At 43.0% G+C, this 22219-nt stretch overlaps 1 protein-coding gene and 1 long non-coding RNA gene across 21 annotated transcripts in view; one reads left to right on the top strand and one right to left on the bottom strand.

The window, feature by feature from the left end:
• hdac5 (histone deacetylase 5) overlaps positions 1-22219 on the bottom strand; it is a 112667-nt gene that overhangs the window by 7894 nt on the left and 82554 nt on the right. For all 20 annotated transcript variants that reach the window (XM_055510662.1, XM_029159358.3, XM_055510663.1 and 17 more), the window contains 2 exons: positions 6903-6984; positions 6582-6762 (listed from right to left, as the gene is read on the bottom strand). In XM_055510662.1, the coding sequence (XP_055366637.1) occupies positions 6582-6762; positions 6903-6984 (263 nt within the window). The remainder of the gene's footprint in view (positions 1-6581; positions 6763-6902; positions 6985-22219) is intronic.
• Positions 16439-20840, top strand: LOC129604438 (uncharacterized). The gene is made up of 2 exons (XR_008695287.1): positions 16439-17636; positions 17873-20840. It is a non-coding gene; the product is annotated as an uncharacterized LOC129604438 (long non-coding RNA).

Genomic DNA, 22219 nt, shown 5'->3' on the forward strand with positions numbered 1-22219 from the left:
GGATTTCGTGTATGAACCTTGCCTGTTCCTGACGCTGCCTCTGCCTAATACCTGGAATAAACCACCGTCTGATCACCGTCAACCTGTGTTTTGCTGTGCATGTGGGTCCGTTCATTGCCGCTCGCTGACAGAACGATCTGGCCAGACTTGGACCCAGCCAGCACTCAGCCGTCGCCCAGGTCAGTGACTGTTTTGTTCCTTGGTTTTTTTTTTGGCGGCGAGTCTCCTTCACCTGCGAGGAAGTATGGAGTTCACCTGCGCCGAGCTACCCAGCGACCTACGTGTTTATTTTAAAATCCTCGCGGAGGATTACCGACGGGCTAGTAACCCGGAGAACCAGCGCAGCGCCGTGGAGGTGGCGATATTGACGCTGGAGGACGATGACAGCGCGTTAGAGCGCCCCGGTGTTCGTCGCCTCTATGAGCGGCTGTGCGCGAGGTTCGATGAGCTAAGCGACGCGCTCCGCACCACGCCAGCGCCGGTCGCACCGCCGATGGTTTCGGTTTCCTCCTCCCAGCCCCGTCGGACCGTCACGATTGCACCAGCCTGCCCAGCCCCACGTTTGCTCCGCTGGGAGGATTTCCTGCACTCGTGCGGTTCCCTGTCTCCGTGGTCTCCAGCTCAGCCGTGTTCCGTTCAGTCTCCAGCCCAGCCGTGTTCCGTTCAGTCTCCAGCCCAGCCGTGTTCCGTCCAGTCTCCAGTCCAGCCGCGAGCGGTTCAGTCTCCAGTCCAGCCGCGAGCGGTTCAGTCTCCAGTCCAGCCGCGAGCTGTTCAGTCTCCAGTCCAGCCGAGCCCTGTTCAGTCTCCAGTCCAGCCGAGCCCTGTTCAGTCTCCAGTCCAGCCGAGCCCTGTTCAGTCTCCAGCCCAGTCCAGTCGAGCCCAGTCCAGTCGAGCCCAGTCCAGTCGAGCCCAGTCCAGTCGAGCTCTGTCCCAGTTCAGTCCAGTCACGCTCCTGTCCCAGTTCAGTCCAGTCACGCGCAGGTCTTATCCCAGTCAGAGGACTCCACCTGTCGAACGGGTGCTGTGCACACCCGATCAGGCCCGACGTCTCCTCCGTCGAGCTCGGCAGCTGTAAGCAGTCATGCCGGCTCCGGAGGGGACGCCGTCCCAGTTCCTGTCGGCCATGTTGCGGCCGTTCCTGTCGGCCATGTTGCGGCCGTTCCTGTCGGCCATGTTGCGGCCGTTCCTGTCGGCCATGTTGCGGTCGTTCCAGACGGCCATGTTGAGGCCGTTCCAGACGGCCATGTTGAGGCCGTTCCAGACGGCCATGTTGCGGCCGTTCCAGTCCCCGTTCCTGTCCCTGTCGGCCATGTCGAGGCCGTTCCAGCCCCTGTTTCTGTCGGCCATGTCGGGGCCGTTCTAGTTCCTGTCCCTGTCGGCCAAGTAGATGCCGTTCCAGTCCCTGTCCCTGTCGGCCAAGTAAATGCCGTTCCAGTCCCTGTCGGCCAAGTAGATGCCGTTCCAGTCCCTGTCGGCCAAGTAGATGCCGTTCCAGTCCCTGTCGGCCAAGTAGATGCCGTTCCAGTCCCTGTCGGCCAAGTAGATGCCGTTCCAGTCCCTGTCGGCCAAGTAGATGCCGTTCCCGTCCCTGTAGGCCATGTAGAGGTCGTTCCCGTCCCTGGTCCGGTTCCCGTCGGCCCTGTAGAGGTCGTTCCCGTCCCTGGTCCGGTTCCCGTCGGCCCTGTAGCGGCCGTTCCAGTCCCGGTCACCCTCGGAGCCGCAGCGCCCGCCGGCCTCCAGGAGGAGGCGGCGCCTGCTGCAGCTCCTGCGGACCTCCAGGAGGAGGTCGCGCCAGCTGCAGCTCCTGCGGACCTCCAGGAGGAGGTCGCGCCAGCTGCAGCTCCTGCGGACCTCCAGGAGGAGGTCGCGCCAGCTGCAGCTCCTGCGGACCTCCAGGAGGAGGTCGCGCCAGCTGCAGCTCCTGTGGACCTCCAGGAGGGGGTCGCGCCAGCTGCAGCTCCTGCGGACCTCCAGGAGGGGGTCGCGCCAGCGGCAGCTCCGGCGGACCTCCAGGAGGGGGTCGCGCCATCCGCAGCTCCGGCGGACCTCCAGGAGGGGGTCGCGCCATCCGCAGCTCCGGCGGACCTCCAGGAGGGGGTCGCGCCAGCGGCAGCTCCGGCGGACCTCCAGGAGGGGGTCGCGCCCGTCGCAGTCTCGGCGGACCTCCAGGAGGGGGTCGCGCCAGCCGCAGTCCCGGCAGACCTCCAGGAGGGGGTCGCGCCCGTCATAGTTCCTGCCCACCTCCAGGAGGGTGTCGTTCCCGTCATAGTTCCTGCCCACCTCCAGGAGGGTGTCGTTCCCGTCATAGTTCCTGCCCACCTCCAGGAGGGTGTCGTTCCTGTCATAGTTCCTGCCCACCTCCAGGAGGGTGTCGTTCCCGTCATAGTTCCTGCCCACCTCCAGGAGGGTGTCGTTCCTGTCGCAGCCCCCGATGCACCTGCATCGGTTCCTGGCGGCCCGGCTCCGGCCACACCTGCATCGGTTCCTGGCGGCCCGGCTCCGGCCGCACCTGCATCGGTTCCTGGCGGCTCGGCTCCGGCCGCACCTGCATCGGTTCCCGCCGGCCCGGCTCCGGCCTGGTCTCCACGTCCGTCGTCGCCTCTGGTTCCTGCATCGTCTCTGGCTCTGCTGCCGGACTGGTGGCCTCGCCCTCGGCGCCGCCTGCTGCTTGGATGGCGCTGCCTCCTGCGGCGCCGTCCGCCTCGACTCCTCAGCCTCCTGGATCAGCGTCCGCCAGGAGGACATCGCCGTTCGGGGGGGTCCCCGTGGACGCTGGCCCAGACCAAGGGCACTGGGTGTGCCCCTCTGCCTCAGCGGCGGCTGGGCAGGATCTCACCGCGTCTCCACCCGCCTTAAGAGGGAGCGGCGAGACATCGTTGTTGTTTTCCTGGTCATGGACTCTGTTCTTGTTTCACGGACATTCGTGTTGTCTTCTTGATTTTGGGACTCGGTCTTGTTTTGTTTTTCTGTTAGGTTCTCTGGTTTGGCGTGTTTGGGCGTGAGTTTTGTTTTATGGGGGTTCCCGTTTTGCCCTTCCCCCAGTCCACCCTCCGCCCGCCCTGTCCGTGTTCTGTGCGGGTTGTCTTTGGTTCTGTCCCTCCGCCGGTCCTCCCTCCGCCCGCCCTGCTCGGGTTTGTTTTTTTTTTTTTTTTTTTTTGGTCGTCTGGAATCCGCCCTTGAGAGGGGGGTACTGTCGCGATCTGGGTTTTGTGTCTAGTTGTTCCTGTTTTATTTTGTTAATCTCCTGGTTTCTGTTCCTGTTTTAGCTTTACTTCCGGGTTTTGTCCTTGTCACAGCTGTCCCTGCCTCACCTGATCGTTATCCACACCTGCACTGTATCAGTAATCAAGTCACGTATTTAACCACCACCAGTGTCCTCAGTCCCTTGCCAGATCGTTGTTTGTGTGTTTACCGTTATTCCCAGTTCGCTGTTCCTGTCCGGCCGTGTTTTGTGTACCCCGTTCTCTGCTCTGCACGTTACCGAACTCGTTTGCCTGCCTGACCACGATTCTCCGCCTGACGAATTGGTGTTGTATGCTGGATTTCGTGTATGAACCTTGCCTGTTCCTGACGCTGCCTCTGCCTAATACCTGGAATAAACCACCGTCTGATCACCGTCAACCTGTGTTTTGCTGTGCATGTGGGTCCGTTCATTGCCGCTTGCTGACAGCGTTAGTGTTTGTTGTCAGTTGCTGATGTCGCTGCTGTCTTTATACAGTATGTCCTTGTGTTTAAGTGTCGGGTCCGTGTACGTTTTAACGGTTTGATTTTCCCCTCCAGAATAAAAGCTGGAAGGACGAGAAAACACGTCGTTTTAGAACGTTTTAAACCCGGAGGACCTGTTAATGTGTTTGGACACGCTCCCAGTAAGTCCAGTAACTTCTTATTGTAACGAGAACCCCCCACCATCTCGTTTAAAAAGGACAAACGGCATTTATTCAAAGCAGCGTGTTAAAAACGAATAAAGCTGAAAACGGTGTTTTCAAAACCAGACACATTAATGGATTTAAAGCAGTTTCCCGTTTTCTCGTTTCGGGGAAAAACAAATCGACTGTGGCATTGGAGCATTTTGCCAGAATGAGCTTTGCAAAGAAAGGACCCTTGGTTTCCAAACCGCGACCTAAGCATCCCCTTAAACTCCACGTTTGGGGAATGATTTCTAGGTGGGGACCAGACCGATGATTATTTTCGAGGGGTTTATGGATAGACAGTTTTTCGAGGAGTCCATAATCAAACGCACAGTGGGGCCTCATATTAGAAAGTATATTGAAACACGGCATCGGTTTTTCCAGGACAATGACCCAAAACATGTCGCTGCAAGAGCCTGTCTGGAGGCGAAAGGAATCAGCTGGGTGCGCACACCGGCAGAGTCCCCTGATCTGATCCCCTACTAATTAAACAACATCTGGCTTCTAAAACCAATGGTCTTTTTCTTATACTCCTGACATTAAAAACCTTTCACTTCACCGCTTTTAAACGCAGTTCTTATGGACGTTCACATAAAATCTGTAAGAGGATTTTATTTAATATAAATAAATACATTGTATTAAATCTTTCTCTATGGCGCGTCAGGACTCAAGATCAACAACGCATTAATGCAGCAGCTTGTTTGTTTTACATGTGCTTATTATGCACGATAAATGTTGACGTTTTTTCACTGAATGAAAACGAAAATAACTCCTGCTCTGCAGCATAAACCACTTTGACCACTTTTAAGGTGGTCAAGTTAAGTAGTTAAAACAGTAAGACATAGTCAATGTGTCCTTTAAACGGAAGCTGCAACATTACACTTTACCGTAATGACATTTACCACAATATCTGCAGAAAAACAATGTTTTATTACACAGGCAACACAGTGGATTTGGAACTCGCTCCACGCAAGTTACAGCGTCTGATGTTGATTCAGTTCCAACAGCAAACTTTAAACCCCACCCCCTACTACGTATTGGCACAGAGACATTAACATATTGTCTTCACTCGGTCAATAGGTGTAAAATACTTTATCTCCGAGACAAAGAAAAGCTCCATGGGAGATCGGGCAGCGTGATCAGCTGCACCTACGTAGGCTGTGGGACGCCGAAACTTTTCACTTGAAACGCTCTTCTTATGGTATGGCAGACTACCACTGCTAACGTGTAGAGAATATCATATAATAAAAATAAATAAATTGTAATAAACTCTCTCTGAGGTCTGCCAGAACGCCAGGACTCATTAGATCTCCGACTCATTAATGCAGCAAGTTGTTTGTTCTGCATATATTGATTTTGCATGAGTAATAAGGACTGTTTTACACTTATTTAGCCGAAGAGAAAACTCAAAAGAGAGACACCCATCAAGTTTTAACAAATGTGCAATAAAAAATATAAACAGAAAACGCTTGAAAGCGTTTCCGTTTTATATTCCGTTTATTTCGTTATTACTCCTTTCACCTGTACCACATAAAGTCATTGCAGAGCTACAGCCATGTTCCTACAAAGTTAACCAGCTGTTTATTTCGTTATTCCCTCTTTCATGTCCGTCTGGTGAATGAAAGTGGGCGGGGCCATCCACGTCCCAGAGCAGGGACACTGGGGGGAGGGGAAACGCTCATCAACACGCAGGACAAAGATCTGCGTTTCTCTGCCTGCTACAGCCTCGCTGCGTTGGGTTGTTAGTCTCCCTTTCACCTGTACCATATGAAATGTGTTCCTACGAAGTTGACCCAAACTTGATGTATGTACTGTCATCTTTTCAGTAATTTTTATCATTTGCATGTTGTTGTATATGAATAACGAAATTAACAAAATCTACATTTGAAAAAACTGTGAAGAGTTCCGTGTCTACATGAAAGCCGGCAGAACAAGGTCCGTCTATGACTCACTGCCGAAAGCGGCTGGTGAACCTCTTGGTAACATGGCTGTAGCTCTGCTAAATAATACAGGCAGCCAGCCCTATTAATCATTTGTTATTATCTTGTATGCCAAAATATAAAAATGTTCAGTAATTACAACTTCTGCTTCCACCGGGATTCGAACCCGGGGTAAAAAAATGCGCTGAAAATGCAAACAGATTGCCGTAAAGGCTGACACCTTTAAGTGCTACGACTGTATAGAAAATACTATAATCGTCTGCTAAATAATACAGGCAGCCATCCCTATTAGTCATTTGTTATTATCTTGTAGGGCAAAATATAAAAATGAGATAACATCGCTGATTGTTCAGTAATTACAACTTCTGCTCCCACCTAGATTAGAACCTGGGACAAAAAACTGAGGGGTCAAGACTGTTAAACAATAAACTAACTATTACACCACGGAGACGTTGTCAAATAACTCTACATGTGCCTATATAACATGAGCATAACAGCGTCATAGGGGCCAGTGTGGGGGCTGATCGCCAACTACAGGCCAAAAAGACGTAACACACGCTCCACCACGTAAAAAACAAGGGGATACCGTGCAGCAAATGGAAACGGATCACCGTAAAGGCTGACACTTTTAAGTGCTACGACTGTACCATCTATATATTAAGGTGTATAAAACATATATTTATGACATTAGGTTACAATCAGAAAGTCCTAACAGTCATCATGTAATGCTGACCTGTTGGTGCCCGCGTTATCAGGAACAGAGTCAAGTGGCTCAACATCAACACTGAGGGAAGCCATGGCACTCAGTGTTTCTGCTTCATCCTTCTCTGACTGACCCTGGGCAGCAAGGAGGGGATTCAATATTGAGTGGCCACTGGACTGAGACCAACTCTGGAGACAGGACCAGTGTTTACCTGCAAAAGTGAAAAAGGCATAGAAACATGTAAAGCATAATGAAAACAACATACACAGTGTGTGTGTGTGTGTGTGTGTGTGTGTGTGTGTGTGTGTGTGTGTGTGTGTGTGTGTGTGTGTGTGTGCATGCATTTCTTACTCTGGAGCTCTATTACTCTTTCCAGTGAGGTGCAAGCTTTTGGACATGGATTCTCCTTAGGCCACTGAAACGTGGACTCGCACTGACAAAGAGAAAGAACACATTAACATCTGTTTAGTACTTATCTAAAGTTTCAAAGGATTAGTTCACTACTATTATGCATAGTATATAATCAGAATAATCCTTGATGTTGGGGGACCTCATCTGTATAATCTGTTATTAACAGAATTATTATTAAGGTCCCACATGCTCAGACAAAGGAAATACTGTGGCCTGCATGTAAAGTTTCATCCTGATAGTAGTGAGTGAGAACAAAGATTTCAAATCTGAGCGCCAAAACCAGGGGCCAGGCTGGGGACCCATACCTGGCTCCCCCGCTGACATCCGACTCCCGCTGACACAAGCGACAAACGGAGGAGAAACTTGGACGTCAGCCATCCTGATTGGACCAAACAATAGGACGGGCGTGACCAAAAACACGGTTATAAAAGTCGCAGTGACCGAAGACTAGTCCCTTGTTCTTTCCGACCCTGTCCCGTTTCCCCTTGTTCTCTGCGATCTCTCCTTCCTTTCTTCTCTCCGACTTCGTCCCGGACCCTTCTCTCCTCGCACACGAGACCACTGCAGACCTTTCTTCTCTCCGTCCGCCTGGAGCCTCCACCGCAGCCAACAGCTGAACCAACGGAGACGTCGTCACAGAGAACGGGCCTGATCACCCATCTACTTCCAGCCACATGGCAGGAAACCGCCAGCGTAACCGCCTCACTCGCCGCCGCATCAGCTGATCGCGACGCGATCACCGCGACGCACACCTGGACCGGACCGGACCGCAACAGCGCAAGCACGCACGCACGCAACGCCGGATCGTCTCACCAGGATTGCGCAGTAAGGCAGAGGCATTCTTAGGTCTGAGCAGAGTAGAACTTTTAGGGGATCAGTAATTGTTTTGTTGTTGTGTTTTCTTTTCCTGAACACGCGATCTGATCACTGTGTATTTCCGCGATCACGTGACTGTAACGCTGTTACCGATCTACGTGAATCTAAGAGGTGCACATTGAAGTGTTGTAACCTGTGATTTCGCTAGCTTAAGTGCTTTATTGTGTTACTGTGCGGTGCTCTGTTTCTGCTGCGACCACGCCAAGCGCACGTTTCAACCACCGCACGCTTCCGCGATCACGTGACTATATCGCAGAATATAGCCCCACGTGTTTGTGTGACCACAAGTCGTATCCACGCTAGTCCCACTTCACACTCCTTTACACGCTTCTTTCCCTGTGAGCGCCAGACACGCGCGCTCCATTCAAAGGGCTCACCGGCACACGCGCGCAGCTGTGCCATCTCACCACGCCCCTAAAGGGGGGGGCGCTCTCCCTCCTCCTTTCTCTCTCTCTCTCTCTCTCTCTCACACACACGCACACGCACACGCACACGCACACACACACACACACACACACACACTCCTCTTATCTCAGGTAACGCGCATACACATACAGAACGCCAGACGAACACACCATAAGATTAAGTTGTGATTTGCTGAGTTATTCAAGATAGTGTTGACACTAGAGTTAATGTTAATTGTTTAATAAAGCGTTCATAATTTAATTGGTCGTTGTCTGTGATTATTTGTATATGGTTTTGCAGCACTAGTGAATTGAGTCGGCTATGGTACGGAGTTCACCCTTCAACTAACTTAAATACAAATGAGACTGTATTGGCTATTCCAAATCGGTTATTGGTCCCTGGAAACAGGGTGGTGCCCCGTAAATTAAGTAATTATTAATTCAATTAATAATTATTAAATCAATAATAGTAAGTGTTTCACTTGCCAAACTATAGACATTTGTCATATAGTTATATATATTTAAGCTAATAACCAAGATTTGTGAATCTAAATTATAAACATAATTGGTATCTCCACTCAGGAGCTATAAATCCAATTATTATAATTTGTGCTCCTCGCATATCCCCAACATTGACTATAATAAAATTATTCCAAATTGGTTTTGTTAAGCAGTTATTGGCATTGGATGCCTCATTGTCAGGTCATGTGACACCTTATTTAAAATTACTCAAGATCTATAGCACTTGTGAGTATGAGTTATATTTACAGATTACGTAACTGTTGAACAGCTGTTTACCAGTTAGAGTTACCAGTGATATGATAACTTATTAGTGGGAGAGCTGGCAACAGCGTAGTTATCTTCAGAATTCTTTATTAGTGGGAGAACTGGCAACAGCTCTCACACTATTGTTATCTTCAGATTTCTTTATTGTATTGTTTTTCTAATCTTTATCACAGTGATAAAAATGCTGCAAAGCATTCACTGTATTGTTTTTCTAATCTTTATCACAGTAAATGTTGCAAAGCATTCACTGTATTTTTTTCTAATCTTTATTATCACAGTAAATGCTTCTAGCATTCACTGTATTGTTTTTCTAATCTTTATTATGATAATAATTATTATTTTTGTTCCATACGTTTTTTCGCACTAAAATACTCCTGCATCCTTTCAGCTACAGAAACCGGCGTTTTCGTTTCTCTTATGGATCTTAATCAAAGCACCGCCTTACAAACCAATAAACTAGGCAAAAATAGTTTACCAAAAGATTTAAGCTGTTTTTTTTTTGTTTAGAGACAAACGGAAAACAAAAAAGTTGTTTTCTCGTTACCTCTGCTTATAATTTGGTGGAGACATCAAACTCTTAAAAGTTACACAAACACATGACGTGTTTTGGAGTCATTTGTCCAGACAGAAACGGGGGAGTGGCGCACTAGATTTAGCAAGAATTTGTTTTGATTGTGCGTTTCATTGTAACTGAATGAGTGGCTGAGATGAATTATTTGGCTTGTGTACGTTTCAAAACTTTGATTTCCCATCCATCCACCTTCACCGGCTTTCTCGTTTCTCTTGGTATGGGCAGCAAACAGATTTGAATAAAAGCACCGCCTTACAAACCAATAAACCGAGCAAAAATATTTTTAACAAAAACACAGAATTTGATTTAAAATTGTTTTTTCGTTAGAGAAAAACGAAAAACAAAAAACCTCTGCTTTTGATTTTTAATCAGAGCTTATTCGTAGATGGGTCGTGGGGCAGCAGTCTTAACAGAGAGCTCCAGACTGCTGCTCGAATGAAACACGAGATCGAATGATATGTGATGTGTTTCGTACTCAGATGACTTGGATCTGAGTTCGACCAAGCTTTTGTTTGTCTCATGTTTGCTCACAGTCGCAAAGGCAAACTTCACATCCCTCCCCCCTCCTCCGTAGAAGCGCCTAGACATGCTAATGTGTTGCTACTACTCGATCAGCAGGTGAGAAATACTTCAGCTCCGGGACAAAGCTCCATGGGAGATTGGGAAGCCTCGAGCGGCGTGATCAGTTGCAGGTCTTATTAACTTAACTTATTAATGCAGCAAGTAGTTTGTTCTACATACAACGTATGAATTTATCATAGGTTTCTGGTCTAATTTATTTGTAGCACTTCGACATTCGTTCAAAATATGCAGTGCATTTTAAATTGAAAATACTATTATTATTATTATTTATTACCTTTATTGTAAACCGGTATTAATTGCACAATTTGGACTGGCGATGATTTGCGCTTTTTCCATAATAATCATGGATAATCAAGGAAGAAACTGCAGTTCATAGATATTATTCAAGGACGGTTTGATAAAGATTCAGTGTGTTTTTCAACTAAACTGTCAGCCAAGGTACGCACATTATCAAATGAATGCGCCTGTCAGTGGGGAAGACATCAACTCCATTCAGTGGCTCTTCAGTTCACACACCTAAAGTGTTCTAACCAATGAATAAGTTTCCATATTGATGGGTGATGCCGCACTGGTTGCTCGCAGTTACAGCAGCTGTTTTAAGCAGGGAAAAGCGAGTTAGCTGTCCTTATCGATGCCTTGACACTGTTTTATCGTCTGTAAATGATCTGACCAGTTTTTATAGTTTGCTCGTATTCCATATAAAAGAGAATGAGGAATTGGTATGCTGTTAATTGCTACGATCTTCCGCCAATAAAATATAAAATGTTAAACCTCTGAGCCCTGACTTTTATGTCTTCTTTGGAATAAAAAACAAATGTTGAATGTTCTCAAATAATATAATATTGCCACCCTCCGTGGCTCCCAGTGTTTTTTTTTTTAACACCCACGTTTTTTTCAACGTGGGTGTTACCGGTGTCCGGCCCCTGGTCTAGATCATCCTTATTCACTTTTTTAAAATGTAGCAGTGTAACCTTAGTTAGTATTCCTTTTTGTTTTTTATTTTATGTTTGGGAAACGTGGCATTTCAGCTACTGTGATTTTATTTGTAATTGTAGCAATCCACGTCTGGACTGAGGTAAGCTGACCTACATGTGAACTTAACTCCCTCATTGAAGAGCCTCTACGTCCTTTCCAGTCCCAAGAGATAAGGGACCCTGAATCTTTCTCCACCACAGGAGACTGGTTTCAATTGGCGCCAACATCTCAAATGTCCATATCAAAGAACCATGAGTTCACTTTGTTGATCTACCTGTAAATCTCACAGGATTCCACCTCTGCTTATCATTCCAAAAGGACAGGCTGTCACATTTATCACTGAGAAGCTGCCTCTCCCAGAACTGGGACCACCAGCCATAAAATATGGAATGTGCTCATCAAGAGAACAAGAGACTTCATTTGGACTCAAGTTCTGGTTCAGATGCACCAGAACTTTCAACTTCCATGAAACTGATACCATTGTATTCTGTGGACAAAATGTTTTCATTTAATATTAGATTGGTTTCTGTGTGATGTTTAATGCCTGATCTACAGATTTGCCAGGAAATTCCTAAAGGGACTCCAACTTATCAGCAAGCTTTCCTTTGTGTGTAGGCACAAAGTGGAAATACAGATACTTACCTTCTTTACTTCTTTTAATCTGTGCAAAATACAGTACACATAGACTATGTCCACCAGCTACAATTAGGTATTCTCATTATTGTATTACATTTTTAAGTGTTAGGTCATTTATAATTTGATTTTGCTTGCATTTATTATTCACTTATGTTTCAGTGTTTACTGGGTGTTACATAAGACAAGACCAGTCATGATGAATAACATTTCATTTGTTACAGCGTTGTAAGGGACCACGTATAAGACCGTAATATTCTACGCATTTAATGAGCATAAATTCTGTTTTTGAATGGTTAATTGTGACAAGTAATGAGACTATTTTAAAGTTTAGCTATAAACACACACATCTCTAAATCATTTTAAAATAAAAGCATTAAACCAAATTTTTTAGCTTTAATAGAATAATGTCTGCTTTTTTTTTAGGTTGATTGGCTTCTCTCCATTACCCGTAGGTGTGAGTGTGTGTGTGAATGGTTGTCTGTCTATGTGTTGCCCTGCGATGGACTGGCGACCTGTCCAGGGTGTACCCTGCCTCTCGCCCGTAGCCAGCTGGGATAGGCTCCAGCACCCCCGTGACCCCGCACTAGGGAGTAAGCGGTTAAGAAAATGGATGGATGGATGTCTGCTTTTGAATGGTCAATTGTGAATCGGCAATGAGTCTATAAGTAATTACTGGCATATTATTACTAGTTAATGAAACAATTTAACAGTTACTCATACAAGCTTCCTGTAAATCATTTCAAAATAAGAATATTAAACTTTTTGTGCGACTAACCAAGCTTTAAACCTGTTTGATTTCTGCTTTTGACTGCTTTTTTTGTTATTTAGGACTACTTAATGAGCGCTTTTTCCAGTTTAGCAATTTAGGACACACACTTCCTCAAATTACTTTCAAAATAAAAGCACCAATCTAATTCTTTAGCCTAAATATCGCTTTTGTGCATTTGACAAGTTAATTATAACTAGTTAATAAAACTATTTTACTGTTCAGCAATTATCTGCACACACTTCCTTCAAAGCTTCAGCTTTTATCAATTTAAGTTCAAAAACTTGTTCTGAAGCAAATTTAAGCCGTATTAAATATTTCCAAAACGTTTAGCTACTCATTCAGCTCTTGAAATCAAAACTATTTAATTACAATATTTAGCCATTTTGATACATTTGGCTATATTTCAACAAATTAAGCAAACCTTACACACTTCCTTGATTTTCAGCAATTTGTTAATTTTAGCAAATCTTTGTCGTGTCCCCTCCATATGAAATTCAACTACTTCAGCTTCTTCTGCAAATATTCAGCACTGTTTAATCAATTCCTATTTCTCCTTAGATACATTCAACTATGCTTTACATGCTTGAGCTATTTTCATCTGCTTTAAATGTTTCAGCTACTTTCAGCAACTATTCAGGAATATTTTCAGCTTGGAAGCGTTCACTGTGCATTTTCTTATGGAAATGGTTTATCTAGTTATTATTATTTTTAGTTCTTCCGTACGTTTTTCCGCGCTTAACTTCTCCCGCATCCTTTGAGCTACAGAAACCATTCCAATATCACAATGTTCAGCTTTTTAAGGAGAAGTGTGCTTTTACTTTTCTCATTCGTATGTTTCATATTTTTCAAGTTATTAGGCTTTTTTCAACTTTTTTCCCCCATTAAAATGAATTAAAGAAGGATTTCAAATCCTCTTCAACTTTGTCTGCTTTGAGCTTTAACTACTTCAACACACTTTAAGCTACAGACACCATTTAAACTACGAAACAATCAACTATCTATCTTCAACTATTCAACTATCAATGTCTTGTTTAGCTTTTTGACATCTTTAACAGAGTTATAGCAGTTTAAGCATAGGGTGTTTTTTTTAGGAATTTTCAGCTTTTTCATTAGTGTGAATTGCATCTATTGAGTGGGGGATGTTACAGCTAGAGTGTGGAGAGACGCTTTCTTACGCCAGAACTTTTCTCTTTAACTCGCACTACAGCCACAGTTTTCACTCTATCAACGTATTTTCTTCACTCGTTTGTAGTCATACTTGTCTTCTTACCAATGATGTGCCTGGCTAAGCCATCAAAACTACACTTTAGTCTGTATCTGCCTCAAAGCACAGAGAGTTCCAGAAATCCTCCTATTCACTCCAATGGAAAATACTCTCTGACTTCTGGGTAAAATCACAGAGGGACAGGCATTTTTAAATTGCGACTGTGGCCACAATTTTCAATCTTCAAGCATAAAATGCATACCAGGTGCTCATTGAAGCCTTGGGATTAATGAAGTGAAGTTATTTTTGTCATAACCATTATTGTTTTGGTGTAACAAGCCTGTTAAGCTGGGGTGGAAATCAGCCTCAATCCAGCTTTTTGTGCTGATCAGTGGAGGTTCCTGCCTTTTCCATGACAACAGCGCAGCTGCAGCAGAAAAGGGATTGATCTCAGTAGCACTTTGACTTACAAGTCAAACTCCTAATGCTCACAGCAGCTCTATGCATAATATTGATGAGTTCATTGCATTGTTGATTCCCCATAAGAGTAGGTGTAGACATTAAGCTTTTTTAAACCTAGTCTGTCAAATAGTTAAGGGGATGTTTTTAAGGAATTAAGTGAACATTACAGCATTCAACAATATATGCAAATTTATAGCACAATGCATTGTGAGTAATGCACCATAACAGAACGTGGTGTTAATAGGAGTGACCCTTAATGATGAACAATTTTTTGATTAGGCTCTACATGTTGACATAAGAGACTAATCCTAATGTTAATTACAACATTTTTTTATTTGTTGTTTTTTTAATCACAAAATGCTCTTCAGCTTTGTCCTTTTGCTGATACAGTAAAAACTCACTACTGCAGTTTTATTTCGAAATCTACTATGCACATTTGGCTCAGGTGAAGACTTTCTAGACTACAGCAATATACAATAAAAGTACTTTAGAGTCTCTCTTGCAAGCAAGGGCAATTAACTGGATGTCCAGTTAAATCCTGCACTTATCTATAGGTGAAATCATCATCAAAAATCTAGCAAGGAAGACGCATTTGTTTTTCACACCCAACAAATCACTGCTTGTTGATGGTCACTCCCACACACAATCCTCTCACTCACGGTGTACCACCCAAAAAAGAACAAAAAGATTACATTACAACCATACATGAACAAGATGCTAAATTAATTTCACCAAAGTTATACAATATTTTGAATCCTAACTTTAACTATAAGACTACAAACACAACAACGATTGTTTTACCCATAAGTCTTAGCGGCTCAGGGCGGGACTATCTGCTGTGAGCCACTACAATATGTTAAAATTTAAATTGCAATGATTGATGCATGATTTTGTATTTAATTATTCTCATTTGCTTTAGGTTTAGCGTTTTGAGACTGTTGCAACTCTCAAGTCTTTGTTTAATAAAATAAACACGTTAAAATGACTAAGGATTTCTTTCCATCTTATTGGTTTAAGTCCTTGACTCGGGAGTGGGGGATCTGGGTTCAATTACTGTCTGAGGCATGTTTATGCAATCACACAACTAAATTAATATTTGCATTTCCCAGATAAAGTGAGTTATATCCTCAATGTATCACTATATTAGTTATCTATATCATAAATTAAGAACTTTTAGAAAGTTTTAGTTATTAAAGAAGGATCTATACAGCTATACACTATTAGCAGTGATTTAAGCAGCTAGTTTGGCCCAGTAGCAAGAAAGCATGACTGGTAATGAAGGAATTTTTGGTTCGAAACCCAGCTGGAGCAAGTCTTTAAACAATATTCAGAAGAAAGAATTACAACACTGTTGTCATGTGTAAAACACTTTATAGTTTTTAGTGAAATCAAACTGCTTTTGTTTTATTTGTGCACATTCAGCTCTGCAACTTCTTCTTTGCAGATCTGATCAGCTATACATTCAACTCATCGGCTAGTTTCAGTAATGTGTCAACTGATTAATTACAAGTAGTTAATTAGAATATTTTACAGCATAATAAGGCTTGTTTATGCATTCACTTCTTAATATAACTTTATTGATTTCCTTCAGATATATTGAGTTATAAATTTTAGCAATTTCCTGCACATGCGTCATCAAATGCTCCAACTTTTCCAAATCTAAAATTCAGCTTCTTCTTCTGCAGCTACTGTCAGCTGTTTTAAATATTTCCACAGCATTCAACTATTCCTTCAGCTCTTGGACTCCATTTACCTATTTTGATACATTCAACTATGTTTCATCAAGTTCAGCAATCGTTTACATACTTTTTTCATTTTAGCGTTTCTTGAATTTCAACAGATCTTTTTTGAATTATCCTTAATTTGAAATTCAACTGCTTCAGCTTCTTCTGAATATATTCAGCCCTGTTTAAAACAACACCCAGTTTTGTTCAGATACATTCATCTATACATTATGTGCTTATGCTACTTTCAGATATGTTTTAAATGTTTCAGCTATTTTCTAGCAATTCTTCAGGAATACATTCAGTTTGGAAGCTTTGACTGTGCATTTTCTTAATTAATTAATCTTCCAAACATCTTTTAAATATCTTTAACAGTTTCTGATTTATTGCAGTTTAAATATTGGGTGGTTTTTGGCAAATTCTCAGCTTTTCCGTTAGTGTGTATTGCATGAGCTAGAGTGCGTGATGTCACAGTGTGATGGAAATTTTATACAGAGGCAGCCGGTAAAAGTGTCTACCCCCACCGTGTTTGGGTTTCAAATCTGCCGCGTCAGTGGCGGGTTTGTACTGCAGGAGGAGTGTGTTACGTCCTTCTGGCCTGTAGGTGGCGATTGACTCCCACTTTTGGTCCTGAAACATCGTAGTTGCATACGTCATATAGGCTCTTGTAGAACAACCAATGATCAGGTCTTTGGTGGCCTAGTGGTTAACGTGCATGGCCACAACGTTTTTTTTTTGTCCGGGGTTCGAGTCTGAGTGGAAGCAGTTTTTTTATTTTAATTATTGGAAAAACAGCGTCTCATCATCATCATGTGATCACGAGATGACAACGTTGTATTACTTAGTGCATGAATCGCCAAGACCATGAACCGCTGGTCGCGTTATAGTATGAAGTTATGAACGTAAGTAAATTATGGCAAATTATGGCAGTTTAAAACCGAAAATAGGAAGCTGAACGGTGCGCCCTCCCGCGTGCAGCGTTCGATTTATGGCAGACAAGCTACTGTAACCCTGATTTCTTGCTGTTGGTACGGGCAATTTTCTTTACGTGGAATGCTTCTTTAATGCACCACACGGCAAGACAGTACGGCACATGTACACTTTTTTCTTTACGCCGCTCTCACCCAACGTGCGTCACATTTTCTTGTCCCCCGTCAACAAGGACAGGTAGGAACTAATGTTGATGACAAATAAAATCACAGTAGCTGAAATGTCACGTTTCCCAAACATAAAATAAAAAAAATAAAAAGGAATACTAACTAAGGTTACACTACTACAATTTAAAAAAGTGAATAAGGATGATCTAGACCAGAGGTCTGCCACCGGTAACACCCACGTTTTAAATGAAAAAAACAAACACTGGGAGCCGCGGAGGGCGGCAATATTATATTATTTGAGAACATTCAACATTTGTTTTTTAATCCAAAGAAGACATAAAAGTCGGGGCTCAGAGATCTAACCGATGCTAAAACATTGTCAAGGCATCGACAAGGACAGCTAACTCGCTTTTCCCTGCTTCAAACAGCTGCTGTAACTGAGAGCAACCTGTGCGGCATCACCGGTCAATCTGTAAACGTATTAATTTTTTTTTGTAAATAAAAATAATGTTTGCCCTGTTCAAACCTGCATGGGGAATTCTGAAAGCGGCTGAGCAACTTCGTAGGAACACATTTCATATGGTACAGGTGAAAGGGAGACTAACAACACAACGCAGCCGAGGCTGTAGCAGCAGAGAAACGCAGATCTTTGTCCTGCGTGTTGATGAGCGTTCCCCTTCCCCCAGTGTCACCGCTCTGGGACGTGGATGGCCACGCCCACTTTCATTCAACAGACGGACATGAAAGAGGGAATAACGAAATAAACAGCTGGTTAACTTCGTGGGAACATGGCTGTAGCTCTGCAATGACTTTATGTGGTACAGGTGAAAGGAGTAATAACGAAATAAACAGCTGGTTAACTTCGTAGGAACACCTTGTAGTAGGAACTGGTATATTTAGAAAACCCAGTAGTCCTAGTGTTAAGGTGTGTGAACTGGGGAGGAGACGGCAGCAGCGACTGAAGAGCGACTGAATAGAGTTGATGTCTTCCCCGCTGACAGGCGCATTCATTTGATAATGCACGTACCTTTGCTGATAGTTCAGTCAAAAACCATACTGAATCTTTATTAAACCGTCCCTGAATAACAAATATGAACTGCAGTTTCTTCCTTGATTATCCATGATTATTATGAAAGAAGCGCAAATCTTCGCCAGTCCAAATTGTGCAATTAATACTGTGTTTACAATAAAGGTAATAAATAATAATATTAGTATTTTCATTTTAAAAAGCACTGCATATTTTAAACGAATGTCGAAGTGCTACAAATAACTTAGACTACGCTACGATAAATACATACGTTTATTTTTGCAGAGTAAACGTATGTAGAACAAACTACTTGCTGCATTAATGAGTCTTAGACCTGCAGCTGATCACGCCGCCCGATGCTGCCCTGTCTCCCACGGAGCTTTGTCTGGAGCTGAGGTATTTCTCACCTGCTGATCGAGTAGTAGCAACACATTAGCATGTCTATGCGCCTCTACGGGGAGAGGGAGGGGTGTGTAGATTTCCTTTGCGACTGTGAGCAAACATGAGACAAGCAAAAGCTTGGTCGAACTCAGATCCAAGTCATCTGAGTACGAAACACATCACATTTCATTCGATCTCGTGTTTCATTCGAGCGGCAGTCGGGAGCTCTCTGCTACGACTCATCCACGGATGAGCTTCGATTAAAAATTAAAAGCAGAGGTTTTTTGTTTTTCGTTTTTCTCTAAACGAAAAAAACAGCTTAAAATTCAAGTCCGTGTGTTTTTGTTAAAAAATATTTTTGTTCAGTTTATTGGTTTGTAATGCGGTGCTTTTATTCAGAATAGATAGACGGGTGGGAAATCAAAGTTTTGAAACGTACACGGGCGAATAAGTCACATCAGCCACTCATTCAGTTACAATGACACGCACAGTCAAAACAAATTCTCGCTACCTCTCGTGCACCACTGCCCCGTTCCTCTCGTAGCTTGCATTTGCACATCCATACATTTGTGTATTGGTCACTCTCTGTCTGGACACATGACTCCGAAACACGTCACGTGTTTGTGTAAGAGTTTGATGTCTCCACCAAATTATATGCAGAGGTAACGAGAGAACGACTTTTTGTTTTCCGTTTGTCTCTAAACAATAAAAACATATTAACTCCAATTCCGTGTCTTTTTGTAAAAAACAAATATTTTTGCCTGTTTTATTGGTTTGTAAGGCGGTGCTTTGATTAAAATCCGTTTGCCGCTCATCGAAAGAGAAACGAAAACGCCGGTGAAAGTGGCTGGATGGACGGATGGGAAATGAAAATGTTGAAACGTACACGGGTCGAATAAGTCTCTCAGCCACTCAGTTACAATGACACGCACAGTCAAAACAAGTCAAACTGCAGTTCTGCAGACACAGAGTAAACGCGTAGGAACAAACATGTTGCTGTAATGCGTCGCTGTAGATCTGCTGATTTCTGGCGTCCTGTCAAAATTACGACCGACAACTGCTGTAAAACAAATTCCTATGATTATTACGGTTATTTACGTAAAATCTACGACTATTGGAAAACATTCATTAACAAGTTGTGGAAGTTTAAAACCTAAATAAGCGGCTGTAGTCGCAGATGGACTGCGCTATACGTCTTTACTTGCGCATTCAATTATATTAATTAAACCGCGACGCATAATCATGGTATTATGTGAAGCCAATATGTTGTATCAGATGTTAGAGCGGTGGGTGTGTACATATTTTTAAGAGACGCCTTCTATTTAAAGACACGAAAAAGCTGAGGAGAATGAAAACAAGAATGTGTTGCTGCTGTGGCGCTGCCTGTTTTAAACCACACAGAACAATTATAACTTCGCAGTGAACAGAAAACAGCTAAGCCATCAACAAGTTGTTGCCCTTCACACTCCCCATGTTTGAGCACACAACAGATACTTAATAGTAAAATAGGTCTGGTGTAATATATGTGTGTTACAGGTAGAAATGAACAGTCGGACCTCAGTTACGCTGTAGTGCTTTGGAGGCTTCTAATCAACGCTGCGCCACCTGGTGGTTAAAACGAGACTAGCGTCCTGATTTTTTCCAGCCGGCTGCAGGATTAAAAATCTTTAGTCAGCGACGCACTCGCTGCACCGTGGCGACGCGGCGGTACTGCAGTAAAAACCCTAGTCACTTTGAACCGCTGCCACTGTATTATCCCTTAATGCTGATCATTTTCATTATTAATGCCTTAATAATCATCTGATTGTTTGTGATTCATGTTCATATTCTTAAGTGTTGATCATACACAACCTTAAACATTCTATGCATTGTTCAAGTATATTGCTGGAAGCCTCTGAGCAAGAGGGGTTTTCAGGTATCTTATAGAGTCTTCAGTTATGTTTTGAGCAGGAAGCCTAGTTCTGATTTAATCATTGTGAGACAGTGTCTGACTGTCTGACTTGATGACTCTGTCACGTAGTGTTTGACTTAGACAAGGAACAGAGTGCTGCTTGAGTGGGGCCTTCCTCTTTTGCCACCTTTGCTCATGTAAACTTGGCAAATTGTCCTGAAGTTTGAGCTCATGTGTGGAGGTTTTGTGTTATCTGTAGGCTTTAAAACTCGGGACAGGAGAAGTTTTCAGAGAACCTTGGTGTGCAGTTTGTGTGAGCATCAACTTGTTCTCTTCACCCGGGTGCCTTTCTTTTCTTTTACCTATTCTTTTCCTTTCGTTTTTAATTTTTCTGTATGCATATTCAGAAATAAATTCACAAAGACAACTTTTGAATTCTTTTTTTCATTGAGTCGTCAGAAGCTCTCGTGGTATTTTTTTTTTCCACAACACACAGCTAGAGTGTAAAGGCACGTTTTTTAAAGATAGAACGTCTTTCTTTAACTCCTCACTACAGACACAGCTTTTACTCTCCAAGCAAATACTTGTTCGTAGTCATACTTGTCTTCTTTCTAACGATGTGTCTGCTTAAGCCCTCAGACACATACTTTAGCCTGTAGTTGCTTCAAAGCTCAGTTCCAGAATTCTTCCCATAGAGTCTAATGCATTAGTCTGTGAGACTTTTTAGGAGAAATGCAGAAGTCCTACATTTTTATGACTACTTAATGAGACTATTTTACAGTTTAACAATTACCAAAGACACTTTCTCCAAATCCTTTCAAAATAAAAGTACTAATCCAAATATTCAGTTTGTATACCAGTATTTCTGTCTTTGACTGTTTTTGTTATTACTAGTTAATGAGACTATTATATATTTTAGTAATTAGGCACACACACACTTCCTGCACATCCTTTCAAAATAAAAGCACCAATTCAATCTTTTGCCTAAAAAGCATTGCTTTGGATTAGTTAAATATGATTACTTAATAAGACCTTTTTACTGTTAACCTCTGTTAACCTATGAGTGATGGTTCATTTTCCATTACCATATTCACCTTTGCATTAGGTCTGTTTTTTAACTATTGCAAACTTCAGCTTTTTGTTTGTTAAGCATATACACACCATCCAAGTCATTTTAAAATAAATGCACCAATCTATATATTTAGCCTTAATAGCACTATATTTTGCCTTTTAATAGTTAATTATGTTTAGTTAATAAGACTATTTTAAGGTTCAGGTCTTAAGCATACACATACCTCAACAAAATCCTTTTAAAATACCAGTCCAAATCTTTAGCTTTGACAGCACCATTTCTACCTTTGAAAGGTTAACTGAGATTACGTTATAAGACTATTTCATAGTTTAGCAATTAAGCACATACACCTTCTACAAATTATTTCAAAATAAAAGCACCAATCCATACGTTTAGCTTTAATAGTGCTATTTTTGCTTTTGAATGCCTACATTTGACTAGTTAATGAGACTATTTTACTGCTTAGCAACCTTACCGTTCTCTGTGTAAATCAGCATCCTCGTACCTTCTATACATTTGAGCGTGTAAACATCAGGTGGTTTTCGTTGAATTTTCAGCTTTTCCATTAGTGTGTATTGCGTGAGCTAGAGTGCGCAATGTCACAGCCAGAGTGTGAGGGCACTTTTTTTAAGATAGAACTTAACTGTCTTTAACTCATCACTAAAGCCACAATTTTCACTTGTAATTGTAGTCATACTTGTCTTCTTTCTAATGATGTATCTGGTTATACCATCAGACCTATACGTTAGTCGTTATCGACCACAAGGAGCGTGAGCAGAGATCCTGAATTTCTCCCATAG

Source organism: Betta splendens, chromosome 8, assembly GCF_900634795.4.
Source record: "Betta splendens chromosome 8, fBetSpl5.4, whole genome shotgun sequence".
Classification (NCBI taxonomy): domain Eukaryota; kingdom Metazoa; phylum Chordata; class Actinopteri; order Anabantiformes; family Osphronemidae; genus Betta; species Betta splendens.